General features: G+C 42.1%; 1 protein-coding gene across 4 annotated transcripts in view; it reads left to right on the top strand.

Annotated features, from left to right (window-relative positions):
• Positions 1-19,510, top strand: part of MDGA1 (MAM domain containing glycosylphosphatidylinositol anchor 1) — a 272,622-nt gene that overhangs the window by 204,984 nt on the left and 48,128 nt on the right. For all 4 annotated transcript variants that reach the window (XM_075204446.1, XM_075204447.1, XM_075204445.1 and 1 more), the window contains 2 exons: positions 1,873-2,142; positions 6,372-6,523. In XM_075204446.1, the coding sequence (XP_075060547.1) occupies positions 1,873-2,142; positions 6,372-6,523 (422 nt within the window). The remainder of the gene's footprint in view (positions 1-1,872; positions 2,143-6,371; positions 6,524-19,510) is intronic.

Raw genomic sequence — 19,510 nt, 5'->3', positions numbered from 1 at the left:
TACTGTGATATCCAAGACCTCGTTTTACAGCCTGTTAATGTGTCCCTCTCACGTGCCCGATATGTGGGTGCAATTGTTGTATTATCATTCCTTTTATATATATATATATATATATATTATATATTTTTCTATATCCTTCCTGTTAGGATCGAGGCCTTTGCTGAAAATGGTTGATAACAGATAACAATTGCTTGCTCCCAGCTGCACAGCGAATGTAATTAGATGTCTCCACTTCTGTCAATGTATCGGAGCTGTTACATATATATATTTATGAATGTTATCAGTAAGTTACTTTCTGACATATTCAGCAATAAAACGTGACCCCTCTGTACAGCAAACAGTAACACCAATAGGAGATCCCAGAAAATGGGACACAAGGCGGGCGAGCTAAGAGCTGAGCAGGTCTGTCTGCTGGAAGTAATTATCACTAAGCCAGTAACGGTGGCAGGTGTCTGCCACTGTCGCATCGTCTTATTATTAGGAGTCAATCACAGGATTCAGAAACATCAATCATTTCCTTAGAAGAAGCAAAGGATCCAGGATTGGCTGCTGAATCCAGATCATCTTATCTGAGGAATCTTCCCACTAATACAATGTATCAGACTCTGGAAGACTGATCGTGTCCAGCTGACAGATCCTTTATCCCCAGAATCCAGCTTAAGTGATATATGATCCTGCATTAATAGATTAGTGATACAGACACTCAGTGAGAGCCGGACAGGCATCATTTTATGTTTGCGCAAAATGCGTATTTTCAAGCTCTGTCTTGGCCCTACCGGCTGACAGTACGAAAAACATTAGCAGCCATATTATATGGAGTTGCGGCCGTCTCACGTTATTTAAATGACTTTTCCGTTGCAGCTGGAAAGAAGATTTCCATTTGATTTTTTAAAGGGAAAAACAACAGATGGGGTATTTGTATTTGATTATGTTTTATATGGAAAATTCAAGTTTTGCACTTATTAATAACTTCTAAGTAAATATTCTCTTTTGTTAAATAACACTTTGTTACATTATTATATTGTGCACAAATAGAGCAATGGGATGTGATATACAAACACAAGTGCCTGTTACACAGTTTCACGCGGGACGGCTGCCCCCTGACCAGCATTGTTGTGTGACGGGTTCATTTAGCTTATGAGTCACTTTTACCTTTGCAGTCTGGCTGGGCCAAAATGCAAAATGTAGACTTAACCTCATGTGTCAATCTCCCATTGTCCCATAGATTGTAAGCTTGTGAGCAGCCTTCTCACCTCTTTGTCTGTTTTACCCAGTTTGTTTATTAGTTTATTATGTTTGTCCCCAATTGTAAAGCGCTACGGAATATGTTGGCGCTATATAAATAAATGATGATGATGATGATGATGAAGATATGCCCGTAAATAAGCATTTTTTTGGATGTGTTTTGGTGCCATATGATCAGCCCAAATATATCCACCACTAGCTGTGTCCTGCAGTCTGTAGTCGGTGGTACTCCCAGCAGTTAGAGTAACACAGGTGACAGTAGTATATAGGTGGGTTTCATCCAGAAATGTAACCAATTTACATTTGATTTTTGATTTTTTTTTTAAATGATTCATCTTAGAATGAAATACTGTCCAACCAAATGTTACACTCATTGCGAAGGTTAACAGCACCCACAATCAAACGTTACTTTTATTATTACAATCCAAATAAAGAATCTGTTGATTGTGCGCTATTTGTGGTGTTAAATTTAGAGATTTGAGGCAAATTTGTCTGCGGCTTTTTTTTTTTTTTTTTTTAAATAAAGTTAAGGGGTTTTCTTTAAAAGTGACTGATACCGATATCATCAATACCGATATAATTCTGACTACCTAGGGCTAATAGTCCCACTTGTTTCTCTTCCCGCAGTTGCCCCGGTGGTGGAACCCAAGTTCCTGGACATCCGTCAGGCGATACGACGCAATATTACCTTGAGGTGCAACATGCTGAAAGGGAGTCCGGTCAAGGTGGCCTCGGCCGTGTGGAGGTTTAACCGGAGTCTGCTGAGTACCCCGCCCATTGAGCAGCAGGAATATTCCGAGTATAGGATCAGCAGCATGAGCAAGGAGACCAGCGGCACCTACGAATGTACCATCTCCAACGACGTGGGCTCTGACGCCTGTGTCTTCCAGGTGACCGGTGAGTGGGGCCGGGGGTCTCACAATATCAGCATTTATTGTGACAGATATAATAAATTGAACAAGGCTCAGTGACGCTCTATGTAGCTACACCTCTTTTTACAGCCAATGGGAGGTGTTGATAGGGGTCACTTATTGCTGAGTGTGGACTAATTGAAAGAATTTATGCACCTACTTGCAAAACAGAATATAGTTTTGCAGGCTGGGATTATTTAAATGAGATAAAGTGGTGGGGGGCACATTTAGGGGGAGAGCTCCATAGTTTGTGTATGGAGCTTAATAAGTGCAAAACTTTGTGGAAGACATGTGGCCCTTTTCTATCTTTTTAGCACCTCTGGAGATCGGGTCTCACTCTAAATTTTCAATATGACGCATTTCGCAACTCCCAATTTCACTTCTTTGGAGGAAGAACAATTTTAGATGCAATTAAACTAATGCAATAAAAACACTCAAACACACGAATATGCCATATGTTGTGAAGACCGTCCCAACTGTTGCTCCTTAAAACATAAATAGCGCCACGCCGAATATTTTGTGGGGGAGTGGGGAATGAACTGATGAGAAGAACCAAGTGAATCCTGATGTTTCACTCTTTCCACCAGGTGTATATTCAGGAAAGTCCACGGAACTAGGAGCAGATTCCAAGGGCTGAGAATTAGGCGCACACCTTGAAAGCGCTTAGCCGACAAACCAGTGCACTCACGCAAATAAAACAGCAGCGTGGTTAGTAAGTGACTCTTAGAGGAGACTGCATTGTCCTGCGATGTCCTGTGATGTCCTGCGATCAGGGAAAGAAGTGCAGGATGGCGATGGGCACGACAGTTGCACCTGTTATAGATATATTCCATGTATCTTACAACGGACTGTTACAATGTTGTAACATTTCTTTGTTAATTTGGAACACAGTAAAACAGATTCTTATTAATATGTTTCTAAGATTTGCTCAGTAAGAAGGGATTAGGACAACGGTTCCCAAAGTGTGTGCCGCGACTCCAGAGCCGTAACTTAAAATTCTAGCGCCTGGGGCGAGAATGTCAAATGCCGCACCCCTAGCGCTGAACCAAATTAACCTAAAATATTCCTAAACTGCGTCCCCCTTCAGCGTTGCGCCCTGTTGCAGTCGCCCCTATCGCACAGCCCTAGTTGTGGCCCTGCGTGGCTCCCAGGGGTGCCGTGGCCAGGAAGAGAATAGAAAAAGAAACAAAAAAAACTTACCAATCCGGCGGCACCCAGGACCCAGCATCCTCCCTCCTCACTTCTCACTGAATGTTGGGCGACATTCAGTTACAGGTGGCAGGAGAGAGGAGGATGCAGAGTTTTGTTATTTCTCTGGGATGCAAAGGGGGCAGAGTGAGTGGATCAGGGGCAGCAGAGTGAGTGGATGCAGGGGTACAGAGTGAGCAGAGATGAAGGAGGGCATAGAGTGTGTGTGGAGGTGAAGGAGGGCACAGAGTGTGTGGAGGTGAAGGAGGGCACAGAGTGTGTGGAGGTGAAGGAGGGCACAGTGTCTGGATGAAGGGGCACAGTGTGAGTTAGCTGTTAATTATTCTTTGACAGAAATATAATTTAAAAATATAAAAAAATATTCTTTTCCTTTGGATTTATGTGTATATTTCTGTCCTGACCTAAATACTTGTTACGTTTCTTTGACTACTTATAAAACGGGACTGCTCGGTAATTATTTTGGAGGGGTGCCTTGAAAAAATTATGGAGACTCTAAGGGTGCGGCAAACTGCAAAAGTTTGGAAACCACTGGATTTGGGTCTTTAATAAGGGCAGCAGTAATGCATCTAAGCAACTGATGCAATTTTTCCTGCGTAAGATGCAACCCAATACACTCAACATATATGCAGCAAAAATGATCTATAGCCAGAGCCAAATCACTAACTAGCCAACCAGTTTTTATGTTTTTTTTCTTTTTTTCCTATTTACCGAGGGGCCCGTATTACCCTTTCCCATTGGCCCACCACTCTTGCAGCTTTCAAACACTGTTGGTCCACCAGATATGACTTATTCTGTGGCGAGCAGCCAGCGCAACTAACAAGGTGACTCTGCTTTGTGTCTTGCAACCCTTCAGTTGTTAGGGTCAGGTGGCGGACCCACTGATCGCTGGTGGCACAATGCCCACACCCTGAAGCTGACTGTGCTGGGATTGGTGGTTCAGTCACTTTTTTTTTATGCTGAACTACCAATCACAGCAGGGCATCCTCCTAAGAAAGAGCACTGTGTGGGGAACGCGGTGGCTGCCGGCGCACTCTCCAGAGAGAGGCAGTTTACACCGTATTAAATGGGGTGGTAGGGTGGAAAGGTGCAGGGGAGTGTCATGGACAGTGACGATCAGAGAAAGGGGGAGGGGGGCAAAGCAATATCTTGCCTAGAGCCCTGTAGGTTGTTAAGCCGGGTGTGGTACTAATTAACGGTGCTGAACGAGTTCACAAAATATGGCCGAACGTGACTTCAGCGACATTAAAAAAAATTGAGACTTTAACGATAAAAGAAATATCCGACTGTCTTCTGAAAGATCCCGATCATAAGTAATAACAGCACTGCGTTTTGACGTCATTGAAAATGGCGATCTCCATAAGAGAAGTTTTTAAAGCGGCAATTCTGACTGACGTTCCCTAACCCGATGCCTAACCCTAACCCGATCCCTAACTCGATCCCAAACCATAACTGGCTGACAATCCCTCATCATCACCATTTATTTATATAGCGCCACTGATTCCGCAGCGCTGTACAGAGAACTCACTCACATCAGTCCCTGTAGCTTACAGTAAAATTCCCTAACATACACACACACAAACACACACAGACACACTAGGGTTAATTTTTTTGATAGCAGCCGATTAACCTACTAGTATGTTTTTGGAGTATGGGAGGAAACCTGAGCACCCGGAGGAAACCCACGCAAACACGGGAGAACATACAAACTCCACACAGATAAGGCCATGGTCAGGAATTGAACTCATGACCCCAGTGCTGTGAGGCAGAAGTGCTAACCACTGAGCCACCGTGCTGCCCCTAACTCTAACCCGATCCCTAAGCGGTTTACGATCCCTAACCCGATCCCTAACCCTAACTGGCTGACGATCTCTAACCCAATGCCTATCCTGATCCCTAACCCTAACTGGCTGACGATCCCTAACCCTAACCCGATGCCTAACCCTAACATGATCCCTAACCTGATCTCTAACCCAAACCCGATCCCTAACCCTAACGCAATCCCTAACCCTAACCCGTTCCCTAACCATAACCCTAACCCAATCCCTAACCCTAACCCGATCCCTAACGCGATCCCTAACCATAACTGGCTGACAATCCCTAACCCTAACCCGATCCCTAAGTGGCTGACGATCCCTAACCCGATCCCTAACCCTAACTGGCTGAGGATCTCTAACCCAATGCCTATCCTGATCCCTAACCCTAACTGGCTGACGATCCCTAACCCTAACCCGATGCCTAACCCAAACCCGTTCCCTAACCATAACCCTAACAGTTACACTTACCTTACATGACAGCCGAAATTGCCGCTTTAAAAACTTCTTATATGGCGGTCACCATTTTCACTGTCGTCAAAACGCAGTTACTTGTGATCGGCATCTTTCAGAAGCCAGTCAGATACTTCTCTTGTCATTAAAGAAGTCAGTCTGGATTTTTTTTAACGTTGCTGAAGTCACGTTCGCCCATATTTTGTCTATGAAGTCGTTGTCGATGTTATCTGCCATGTTAATATCATTACCCCCGCTTAGGCCAACTTGGCTATTGGTAGAATAATAATAACTTATTTTAGAATTTAACCACTTTAGGGAATTTATTTTGGTCTATTATTATCTTTTATAAATAAAAGATAATAATAATATTATTATTATTATTATTATTATTATTATTATTATTATTAATTATAATTTGAGTGGTAAAATATTTTTGGTGATTTTTCTTCAGCATGTAAGAAATCCTTTAGCTGTATGTACCCACAGTTCTGTGAATTGCAGACGCCATCTTGTTGCCATTATATATTTGGCACCAGTAATACGAGTCCTGTAGTCATCAGTATAAACACATATCGTATATTGACAGCAAAACCATTGATCAATATTTTTATTTGTTTGAAATTGTAAAAAAAAGTAAATAAGTTAAAATAAAACCATCAATTCCTTAATGAATGAAGTTAATTTTGCAAATTATTTCTTGGTTCTTATTTGTTATAATGGATTTTCCTGCTATTTCCAGGCAAGGCGTTTAACCCCGAGTTCTATTATGACACACCGAGCCCAATAGAGACGAACAAGCAGTATAAGAACTACTCCTACCTGCTGCAGTGGACACAGAAGGAACCACAAGCTGTGGATCCGGTAACGGGTTACAAGCTGGAGCTGAAACCGGTAAGAGCTGGAAGCTGGATTAATGTCCCCCTGTGCTGCATCACTGTGTTATCAATATAATATGTAACCCGCGTGAGAGTAAAAGCATAGCAGACCTTCATGTAAAATGTATATAAACTGATAGAGGGGGTCTGGAAACCCACAGTTTTACAAATGTACAAGAATGTGGTACAGGGAGCAGCAGACAATACTGGGAGATTGTGTGTGGTTTTTTTGGCTGTCATGCACAGCAGAAAGGGAGGATGATAGGCAGATGGCCAGTAGATATAAGGAAAGAGAAGGAAAGGTCTTAAAGCGAGAAAAAGCCATGCTTGTTTATGGTGCTTGGTGTGCAGTGTTTTATGCTGTTGTCTATTCATGTGTTACTCTGACTTTAAAGTGTAGTGAGATTTTTTTTTTCTACTAAAATATGACCTTCTTCATGGTACAGAGACATGGGACAGTGCTTAAAGGAATAGCCCACCTTCAGCTAACGTTGAATTATTGGTTTGTACATGCCCCTTGCAAATGTTACTAAATATAGCTGTGTTATATCCCAGGGCTAGAAATATAAACATTTCTGTCTAACAACATAGATAACCTACTAACGTTAAGACTGAAAGGTAGAATAACGTATTTAGTAAAAGCTGCAAGTGGGATTAAAGTCTGAGGATGGACCATAAAAATGATCATTTGTTAGGAATAAACATTATTATTTAGTAGGAAAAAACACACTACTTACTGCAGTATAATGAAATGACTGGTATTATACACTATATACAATAGCATATGTACATATTGTGTATATATATATATATTTTCAGTATAAACTTGTGTTCTTTGGATACCAGAAATCACAATGACCACCCACTGGTAAAACTTTAAAACCATATATTTCCTGCATTGGATAATTCTACAAACAGCCTCTGAGTGCTCCGTCCTTTATGCAGTTATTGATTTGCGCTTTGTGTTATCTTTGTATGTAGTTGTGAAGAGGCTCTTTGCATACAGAGTTATGGCAGCGTCTTCCTTCCATTATCCTCTCACCAGAAGAGCTTTAATGAAATCACTCTATAGCTCAATGCTTCATATATAAAGGATATGAAAAGCCTTTCTCTGTCTGCCTGTGTTGGGTGATAAACGGATTAGCAGCGCCATTAAGGATGAATTTAGGACCTCTGTGTAAAGTCACACGCTATCCCTAGTATGTGTGCCATGTGTATTACACACTGATGCAATTATCGTACAGATCACAAAATTCACGATCGTTTGTTCAGATATTGCAAGAGTGTGTACACTGCCATGATAATGTTTATCATCGCATCTGTTGGTTTGGTTGTATAGACTTCCTAAAAAATTACGATCAGCGAGAGAAGGATGTCAGAGAAATGTGGCAGTGTGTATGCACTCAGGACCAGAAGTGTAGGCAGATATCTGTATCGGGGCTTTTAATGGTAAAATCGTTACAGAAATCGTATCTGAAGTAAGATTGCATTAGTGTGTACCCAGCTGTACAGAGAAGTGAAAAGTTCCGGGGATGCAATCTTCGATTTCCGATGCTGCACTGTATTTGTAAATTCTGCATTTTGTTGAGCTAATAGTCTACAAATAGAGCTGGGACATTCATTCTGCTCCACGATGTGTTTTGGGTGTAAACGGGAGAGCACTTTAGGACAAATTCCATCTGAGAAAAAAGCAAAGTTCTGCGCACAAATGTGGAACGATTCAAACTGTCCACAAAACACAAGGGTGGTCTTTAATATCAGTTGGCCGAAGACCCTCTGTAAAAACAGAGACATAGACGCCTGTAGTGTGTGACTAAATGGTACATCTTACTGCAGAGTAATCAGGTTGGTACTGGTATTTTACACACACATGGTCTATTTTAAACCAATCCACCCCCCCCCCCCCCCCACCACCACCCAAAAAAAGTTCACTGCGGTCCTTTTTGTTTTGCTCAATTTTAGGCAAATCCATCCTGGGTAATAGGAGCCGTTGCATTTAAAATTGGGGATACACATTGGAGTCATACAGAAGAGGAGATGAAGTGGGTGGGAATAGAACCGCCTGTAGCCAATCCTCTGTCTAAAACTACCAGTAGAGGAGCGATGTCAGGCTCCTGGTAGGAAAAGTGCGATATGAAACACTCCCCTGAGTAATACTCCATTCAGCCACCTTTGTTAGCAATGCTGAACCGGAGTCAGGACAGGAGGAAATAGTTCACCTTTAAGTTTCAAGTAAAGATTCAATTTATTTGGGAATTAGTTGTCCTTTAATCTCATGTAAACTGGTTACCTGAAAAGCAGACATTATCCGGAGGTTTATTGATGACTTAGAATATTGAATTAATTTTAGGATAAAAGTATCGCTATATATTGATACACATTACTGTTTGCCCCACTGAGGATTTGGGGCCAAGTCACTGACCTGCCATTTGTGTCTACTGACCTTATCGTACTTAAGCGATAGTGACCTTTCTGTGTATAATATCCCCGGAGACACAGCCTGTTCTCCCCCTGCTCCGGGAATGTTTAGTGAAGTGAGATATATTCTATCTGACAGAGACATACAGATCATTGAGGTCGGTGCACTTTAGTTTCACTATGGCCTTTACAAATATATCAGATTAGGTATAAAGGCACGCTGCTAATTATATGTCTATCTATGTTCTTAACTTTTTTGTATTTATATTGTACAATGACCCAGTCACCGTGAATTCACCTTTTCCAATCGATTATATTTAGCTGCACTTAAATTAGACATTTATATATAACTAAATATGTCCGTCATACTCTCTCATGCAGCTGCATGCTAGGAGGGAGGGGCTCCTCTAACGGAGCAGGCAAACAGTGACTGACAGCTTGGCAGATATGCACAGTGTGGATTGGTTGCGTAACACAGGGGCGGGGCAAGTCAGTTCTCTTCAATCTCTATCGATTACCATTATAACAATGACCTAAAGACATGAGAGGAGCTTCAGCTGCCTGTCATAGGAGGGGATGTAATACTATATAATGAAGCTGCAAAGGAATGGCAGAGTAACACTGAACAGTGTATTTATCCTGCATGGGTCATATCTGAAAATTGTACTGTAGTGGTCCTTTCAAATCGAGCTATATATATTGTAGAGCCGTGACCATTATAAGGATGAAGAAGTTGCTTGTATGAAGCGATTCTTCTTGGTGTTACTGGAGTCACATAGACAATTTAGACTGCTGGGTAACAGGCGAAACACTTTTCAGCCCCAGTACACTGCGACTCCCTTGGTGGAAAAGCTCAGCGCTGTAAAACACTCATGTGCTAAAATGTTCAGAAAAGAAGCAAGTGGGTAAAACGCGCTGGGTGAGAGATCAGTTTATGGAAATCGGCAACATTTCAATTTCAAACCACATTTTAGAGGCCTGAGCTGGGAGATTAGTTTTCCTGCCTAATGTCTCAGCTTAGGAACCACTAAGTGTAAAATAAAATTCATTCCTTTCCTGCTTCTGTATTTACGCTCTCTCATGCCGAGAGAGCCCCTGTCCCTGTGTCCTGCGGCTGCAGCTATTGACTGTGATCTTCAGAAATTCAGGTGCGGGAGGAGGGGGCTTGGATCAGCCTCACTGCACACTGACTCTGGGCTCATTCAGTGCTCTGACCTCCACGATCATTTCTCCAAGGGGGATAATCATGCAACAATCAGGACACAATAAACAGCTCTCAATCTCTCCTCAATGATCATGGTGCTGAGATTTTCCAGAAACATAGTGATTTTCTTCTGAGCTGTTATTATTTGTGTTAACTAGACCGTGCATTACCTGCCTGCCGTGTTTCCAGAGAACCACAAATGCACTCTCCTAATGGGACCATAATATAGATGTTCTTTTCTGTAGACATTTCTTATAAATGTCTCTCTTTGGCCAAAAATAAACTACAAATATGAAAGAGCACCCACAGACGACCTCTTTAACCTGTTCCTGCCTAGCATTGTTTAAAAGCTCCTGTTCCTCGTCAACCTCCGCCCAACATATTGCTTCTAGCCTTCCAGAGACAAAGAAGTGGAAAGAACAATCTAATGAGAAATCCATCTTATAGAGATGAGATGACATCAGCAGTCCCAATTCTCCCAAGACAGTCTGTATTCACGGCATCCTTAAAATGTTTAGCATTGGGCCGAAATGGGTGTGTCGTCAGAAAAATGGGCGTGGTTTGAGAGAATTGAGGCATGATTTGCATAATTTTTAGCAAGTATGCTGTTCAGTGAAACTCTGCAAAATGAACTTTTTCCTAATAAGGTAAGACTTTAACACTATCATTCTCAGATTATTTAGTTTAGAGGGAATATACACACTGTGCTGATGTGGATGCTCACCAATATGCACCCGCAATTTTTGCAAGATATTTTTTGCACCTATACCAGGGGCACAAGATCCATCTCCTTTAACCTTTCTAGTGCAATGTATGTGGTGTATTCAGAATTTAGGTGCGATAACTGGAGAGCTTACAGCAGAGTAACAAATAAATAGACAGATAATAATAGCAAAATGTTTTTCTTCCAGTAAATAATTACATTTTGTTACATGAAAGGGATTGATTTTTGTTGAGCTGCTATTTAGATATCCAACAATTACCCAACTGCAGTCTATGGCGGCCCCTCAGTGGGGTGAGGCCAGTTATAACCATGGCGAGAGCGAGAGTCCCTCATTAACACCCAGTTCTAATTGAAATGTTGCAGAGTTTTCTAGGCTCATTAGTCTTCAGGTTACAGACACAACCATCTGTGGAGAGAGGAGCTCTGGTAACGTCTGGTCACATGAGGAACCCATCAATAATTAGACAGTTTATGAAACAGGTAATGACTGAGACCTGTGAATCCTGCGATGGATTTTAATTACATTATTATATTGTCTCTTCAGTTTGTCAAACTATATGAATAATATATTGTATATAATCATTCACAAATCAGCAGTGACCAACAAATATATGATCGTGGGTGAATGATTTTTACTACAATCTACCTAAGATTAAACATTAAATAGATTTATTTATTCTTATTTGTGAACCAAGTAGATTTTATTACAATATATTTGACCAATAAATGTAAAGTATGTATCACAATGTCCCATCTACCCCCTGACAGATACAGTGATATATACTGCAGAGTATTACATTAATGACCTCACTAGAGATCTGCAGAACATTGCTCAGTTCCATCTACCCCCTGACAGATACATAGTGATATATTCTGCAGAGTATTACATTACTGACCTCTCTAGGGATCTGCAGAACATTGCTCTGTTCCATCTACCCCCTGACAGATACATAGTGATATATTCTGCAGATTATTACATTACTGACCTCTCTAGAGATCTGCAGAACATTGTTCTGTCCTATCTACCCCGACAGATACATAGTGATATATTCTGCAGATTATTACATTACTGACCTCTCTAGAGATCTGCAGAACATTGCACTGTTCCTTCTACCCCCTGACAGATACAGTGATATATTCTGCAGAGTATTACATTACTGACCTCTCTAGAGATCTGCAGAACATTGCTCTGTTCCATCTACCCCCTGACAGATACATAGTTATATTTTCTGCAGATTATTACATTAATGACCTCTCTAGAGATCTGCAGAACATTGCACTGTTCCTTCTACCCCCTGGCAGATACATAGTGATATATTCTGCAGATTATTACATTACTGACCTCACTAGAGATCTGCAGAACATTGCTCTGTTCCATCTACCTCCTGACAGACACAAAGTGATATATTCTGCACAACTTTTCATATTTAGAACCTTGCAACCTCCAATATTGGATGTATTTTGTCACATTATGTCCTTGGGAAGAGTATGTAAGCACACTCATTGAAATGAAAGAATCATTATTTCCGAGATAAAAACCTGCTAGTATTATTGTTGTAGAGGGTGATTAAGTGCTTTCTACGAATCTGTTAGAGCAAATAGTGATGGCATTGACAATGGGATTGGACAGAGAACTCAGTTGCAATATGAGGCTGTATTTTATTCCCTGTCTGTGTTGTTTGCCCTCCTCCCTCGTGGGATCACTGTAACCTTGTGTTTTACCACTTGTTTGACATATGAAACAACTAGAAGTAAATAGAAAAGAGAATGTGAATGTTTCATGTGTCGGCTATTTAAGCAGAATGTTTCTTCTTAGATTTGTATAGTGGATATTAATTCATGTGGGTATGGTTGTAGGGGGCAGTAGAATACTACTGAAATTCTGACTTATTGTCCCGTTCAGACCCAGCCTAAGACATGACCTTCCTAATGCGGGCAACACTGCCATGTGTAGGGGGATTAGAGGTGTTTGAAATCCACCCAAACAAAAGCCATTGTCCAAAAACTAAGTTGAAAGCTGCAGTACCACCTATGGCTATTAGGCGGGTTAGAGGCGCTCAGTTCAAGCCGTGTGCTGTATATATATTGTAGTGTGTAGTGTGGTGATTATAATAGGGCATATGAGTTTGTTGCTTATATGTTTGCAATGCTGCAATTGACAAAAGGGTGTAATGGTGTAATATCCAATGTTGTCTCCTGTAGAAGTTCCCAATGTATTATATTGTTACACTTGGAATCCCCCCACCTCTACAATCTTTAATTCGCTCCCCCCCTCCGGATAAAATGCTCCGCTGCTTGCCCTGGCGTATAGTGTTACCGCCACTAGCCAACCAGCAGACAGCGTGGGTGGTCTCTTTAGTTGGTGAGACACAACTGTGACACAATATTGGTGACCCGCAGACTGGATTACAGGGTCAGTGCAGTAAATCACTAATTAAGGATCTGGCTTCATCTGGCCACTTTCAATGCCTTAATTACTGACAATGAACCGGGCAATAAAGCTGTAAGTCTATCCGTGATGTGATATAGTCACTGTGGGGACATCATTTATACTTAAAATTACACAACTGCATTAATGACTCCTTAGAAAACCTGGAGTTCTCTCAATTTAATGAATCTATATTAATATATAAAATAATGAAAATGAAGAAGAGTTTTTTAGTGCATCTGCAACGTAATACTTCTACCGGTGAGATTTGTTGGTGGAAATTGCTCCCTGTTCTGTTATTGGGATTACAGGATACATTCAGTGTAATTAGTTATATGTATAAACTATCCCCTGCTGACTCTGCAACAGTATCACAGATGTATCCTGACGTTTGTATTCCTAATTCTCTATTTGTCAGGAGTTCTGATGCCACAAGATTTCTGTGGATTAACCCTAACTAAATTGTACGTTCCCTGCGGATGGGACTAGTTTACGGGCAGATCCACCCACTTTTCCTTAAGATTAGGGACAAAATTGTGCAAGATAGACGCATGACATCATAAAATCATAACTGAGCTTCTAGAGCCTCATTCATTAAGGCGCTCAAGACAAACGTAAATTGCGTTTTTTCTAAATGCTTGTAATTCGGGTATAAACACGTTTGTATTCAGCTAGAAGCGGATATGAAGATACGACTGTTGTATATGGGTCTAGGTCCGCTCTGCTCTGACAGGTGATGTCCAATATATATGTGCAATATACAGTCTAAGCAGAACACACAGAAAAAAAGTATTCAATTATTGTCACCTTTTAAGAATATAATCATTAATAAAAAAACGGTAAACAAAATAAATTGAAAATTTTTTTTTCTTTCATTTTCCCACTTCCCATATAATATATTTATCAGGATGTTATTAATGTCTACTGTGCATAAAATAAATTGTTACAGTTTCTCCTGATTACAAACACATGTTATAGCTGTATACACAGCCGTCATCACTAGTAATCAGCACTTACACCTGACCTGTAGCTGGTGCCAGTGGTAGGACATAAAATCACGTACCTGAAAGATGCCAAAGCTTGAATCGGGTGCTACTGCGTGTGCTCGAGCTTTGCACGCCCTTACTGTACATTAAATACGTTCATACGCCCAGCCCCCGTCCCGTTTTACCCATGAATTCATATGCTGTAGTTGCATTGTAAGATGTATTCACTGGCATAAGTTCCTTTCCTGGGCTTGTGCAGAGTGATTTTGTGCAAAATACGGCACGTATTAACATTTACGTTCCTTAATGAATCAGCCTCCATATATTACCCTTATAGCATTCGGTGCAGCGTCATACTGTAATAAATATTAGTTAGAACATTTTGGCAGGAGTTACGTGTGTATTTTGCAGTCTAACCTCATTCCAAGGTGAAGAAGGTAATTAAAGGTTAAACTTCTCAGATCTGCATTTAAACAGCTGTTTTTCCATAGTGCATTGGTTTGGATGTATGGGGGGCACAGTGTCCAGGTGTGAGAACCTTATACGCTGCATCTAACAGTACGTTGTCTCTCACATGTAACTGACAGCTGTTTCCAATTAAGCATTGTAGCTAGTTTGGAAGATTCAGTAATATCGGCCATAAGGCAGGAGGGTAATAAAAAAATCACTGGACAATTCTAACTTCTATTTCATCCCTTTGAGGTATAAGTGAAATGTTTTGAATGCACGTAGTGATGGCTGCATTCATTTGATGGTCTGCCAGTAGCTGCGTGATTGCAGCGTTCCCCTCTCCCGGCCACATCCATAAATGAAGAATTTCATATCGATCTGTTCATCCGAATCTAATAAATCTCCCTGGCATCACGCTGCTCCCACACTGCCAACCTCAGCCATAAAAAAGATGAAAGAGCGCGCTGATTGGCATCAAAACCTCTATAGCTCAGCAGAAAGAGATGGAACATAATGCAGGGGCCCCTTGTGGCCCTACAAGCAAGGCCAGAGAGTGGAAGGGTAGTCATACCCAGCAATGACTAGTGTGGATTGGCTCCTGGTCGGATGAAGTATTGTACGGATGAGGTTTGGCTGGAAAAACAATAAAATGTTGCAGATAAGAATAACAGAGAACCTTCAACTTCTCTGCGCAGTTTCAGTGCGACAAGAAGCGCGTTGTCTGCGCCGTGCAGGGTAAAATCTTCCGCCATTATCCTGATAGTGTCAGATTCATAAACAAGCACCAGAAGAGGGAATTTTATATTAAAACAAGTTTAAGGGCTAGATTTACTAAGCTGTGGGTTTGAAAAAGTGGGGATGTTGCCTATAGCAACCAATCAGATTCTAGCTTTCATTTATTTAGTGCATTCTACAAAATGACAGCTAGAATCTGATTGGTTGCTATGGGAAACATCCCCACTTTTTCAAACCCGCAGATTAGTAAATCTAGCCCTAAAACTTTAAAATGGCTTTACATTTGTGTTGTTGATTTTGCACTATTTTGTTCGGTTGCATTAAACTCTTATCGGTGTAGACGTATGGTCAAGATTTATATGATATGTTAATTATCTAGATATTCAAAGGCCATAAAACTGATAGAGTCCTGAGGTTACCGCGGCTCGTTAGGACTACTACTAGCCCAGTCACTGGTCATAATCAACAGATTGTAACCAGTAACCAATTCCTTATCTGGATTGGAGAAAAATATATCTGTACAATCTGATCACCTGTGAGACTGGTATCCAACCACACAAGTGTGCACCATCGACCTGCCCGAGCTGCCTTAAATTGTACAAAAATGGCAAATATATATATATATATATATATATATATATATATATATATATATAGAGAGAGAGAGAGAGAGAGATAGATATGAAGAACATAACAGGAGCTCTCTGTGGGAGGATTTTTCGACATTATGACTATTGTCTAGTATTGTTTATTTATATATAGCGCCAACATATAATGCAGCGCTGTACAGAGAATATTTAATCATTCCCCTCCCCCATTGGAGCTTACAGTCTAAATGACAACAATTATTATCTTACAGCGAAGGGTAGAAGTATCTGAGTCAGTAAGGAGAGCGAACCCAGGCACAACCAAGTTACATTAGAGGGGGAGGTAAATTTAAAATGTGGGGATAGATTTATAGTTGGAGTAGGGCAAAAATAAAGCTATGAAGTATGTGTGTTGGATGACAATACAGCCAGTGTTTCCTTACGTGCAAAATAATAAACTAATTTGCACCCCTTGCATTGTAACATGATTTGTATTGTAACATAGCTCGTATGTTTATATAAACTGCTCCTACACAGGAACCACAGACTGGAGTATAGATGGGGGAGCGAGAGTGTTGTAATGTGACATAGGATACACTCACATTATTAGAGAGGTTCTAACCCTACCTGCAGCCCTGTTGTTCCTTACATCTGTCACCGGTACAAGTTGGAGACCTGAATCTCTGTAGCTCTGGTAAAATCATACTTAATATGACAGATGGAGCAAAGTATGTAACAGTGGAGGCAGTACAATATATCCTACTCCATCTGTATGCATAAGCAGGCAGTACAATATATCCTACTCCATCTGTATACATAAGCAGGCAGTACAATACACCCTACTCCATCTGTATACATAAGTAGGCAGTACAATATACCCTACTCCATCTGTATACATATGCAGGCAGTACAATATATTCTCCATCTGTATACATAAGCAGGCAGTACAATATATCCTACTCCATCTGTATACATAAGCAGGCAGTACAATATATCCTACTCCATCTGTATACATAAGCAGGCAGTACAATATATACTACTCCATTTGTATACATAAGCAGGCAGTACAATACACCCTACTCCATCTGTATACATAAGCAGGCAGTACAATATATCCTACTCCATCTGTATACATAAGCAGGCAGTACAATACACCCTACTCCATCTGTATACATAAGCAGGCAGTACAATACACCCTACTCCATCTGTATACATAAGCAGTTAGTACAATACACCCTACTCCATCTGTATACATAAGCAGGCAGTACAATACACCCTACTCCATCTGTATATTATACAGGCAGTACAATATACTCTACTCCATCAGTATACATAAGCAGGCAGTACACTATACCCTACTCCATCAGTATACATAAGCAGGCAGTACAATATACCTCACTCCATCTGTATATTAAGCAGGCAGTACAATATACCCTACTCCATCTGTATATTATGCAGGCAGTACAATATACCTCACTCCATCTGTATATTAAGCAGGCAGTACAATATACCCTACTCCATCTGTATATTAAGCAGGCAGTACAATATACCCTACTCCATCTGTATATTAAGCAGGCAGTACAATATACCTCACTCCATCAGAATACATAAGTAGGCAGCCAGGGCCTGATTAAGGGTTCTGGCCGCCCTAGGCTAATACGGCCGCAGCGCCCCCCCCCCCCTCCTCCGAATATATAGGTGTATAGGAACACTCTTGAATATGAATGTTCAGGTGTATTCTCCAGCATTCAAATTTAGACAGATTGTGCCATTGTCTCTTACCTGTTCTTGCTCTTCTCTCTTGCAACTTTGTTATCCTCTCGCTGACTTCTGGAAAGTTTGCGTCCTGTTTTGAAAATGCAAAAATGTATTATAATGCAAACCCTGAATGATTAGGCCCTTTAGTTAAAACAAAACACACCATTATGGCCAGCTAAAAGTACCCCATTGGACAGGCATATATAAGCAATATCTGAATATTTGTTGTCAATCAAATACAAACCTCTACCAGCCCCATCTCACTAATATTTAGTATTCTAGTGATTGCTGAGACCACCCATGTGACCACCACACAATCATGAGATTCTGCCCCCCAAAGCTGCTCTATTTTTTAAATACCCCCTGCAGCCATTTTCCTTAACCACAACCCCCCCCCACAGCCATTTTCCTTAACCCCTGCTGCAGCCATTTTCTTTACCTCCCACCCTGCATCCATCCCCCTTGCAGCTATTTTCCTTACCTCCACTCTGCTAGCTAGCTATCCCCCCCCCGTCACATCAAAACTCCCCCAGTCACATATATCAGCCCCCCTCCTCTGCCCTCCTTCATACATATCAACCTCTCTCCCTCCCTATAGATTTTCATGGCAGCCCCCCCCCCTCCCACCCTATAGATTTGTATGACAGTCCCCCTCTCCCTCCCTATACATATGCATGACAGTCCCCCCTCTCCCTCCCTATAGATATGCAGGGTAGTCCCCCCCCTCCCTATAGATATGCAGGGCAGTTCCCCCCCTCCTTATAGATATGCAGGGCAGTTCCCCCCCTCCCTATAGATATGCAGGGCAGTTCCCCCCCCTCCCTATAGATATGCAGGGCAGTTCCCCCCCCCTCCCTATAGATATGCAGGGCAGTTCCCCCCCTCCCTATAGATATGCAGGGCAGTTCCCCCCCCTCCCTATAGATATGCAAGGCAGTTCCCCCCCTCCCTATAGATATGCAGGGCAGTTCCCCCCCTCCCTATAGATATGCAGGGCAGTTCCCCCCCCTCCCTATAGATATGCAGGGCAGTTCCCCCCCCCTCCCTATAGATATGCAGGGCAGTTTCCCCCCCCTCCCTATAGATATGCAGGGCAGTTTCCCCCCCTCCCTATAGATATGCAGGGCAGTTCCCCCCCCCTCCCTATAGATATGCAGGGCAGTTCCCCCCCTCCCTATAGATATGCAAGGCAGTTCCCCCCCCCTCCCTATAGATATGCAGGGCAGTTCCCCCCCCCCCCCTCCCTATAGATATGCAGGGCAGTTCCCCCCCCCTCCCTATAGATATGCAGGGCAGTTCCTCCCTATAGATATGCAGGGCAGTTCCCCCCCCCTCCCTATAGATATGCAGGGCAGTTCCCCCCCCTCCCTATAGATATGCAGGGCAGTTCCCCCCCCCCTATAGATATGCAGGGCAGTTCCCCCCCCCTCCCTATAGATATGCAGGGCAGTTCCCCCCCCTCCCTATAGATATGCAGGGCAGTTCCCCCCCCCCTCCCTATAGATATGCAGGGCAGTTCCCCCCCCCTCCCTATAGATATGCAGGGCAGTTCCCCCCCCTCCCTATAGATATGCAGGGCAGTTCCTCCCTATAGATATGCAGGGCAGTTCCCCCCCCTCCCTATAGATATGCAGGGCAGTTTCCCCCCCCTCCCTATAGATATGCAGGGCAGTTCCCCCCCTCCCTATAGAAATGCAGGGCAGTTCCCCCCCC

Source organism: Mixophyes fleayi, chromosome 3 (assembly GCF_038048845.1).
Source record: "Mixophyes fleayi isolate aMixFle1 chromosome 3, aMixFle1.hap1, whole genome shotgun sequence".
Classification (NCBI taxonomy): Eukaryota; Metazoa; Chordata; class Amphibia; order Anura; family Limnodynastidae; genus Mixophyes; species Mixophyes fleayi.
The sequence above is the reverse complement of the archived record's forward strand: the minus strand, read 5'-3'. Positions and strand labels throughout refer to the sequence as shown.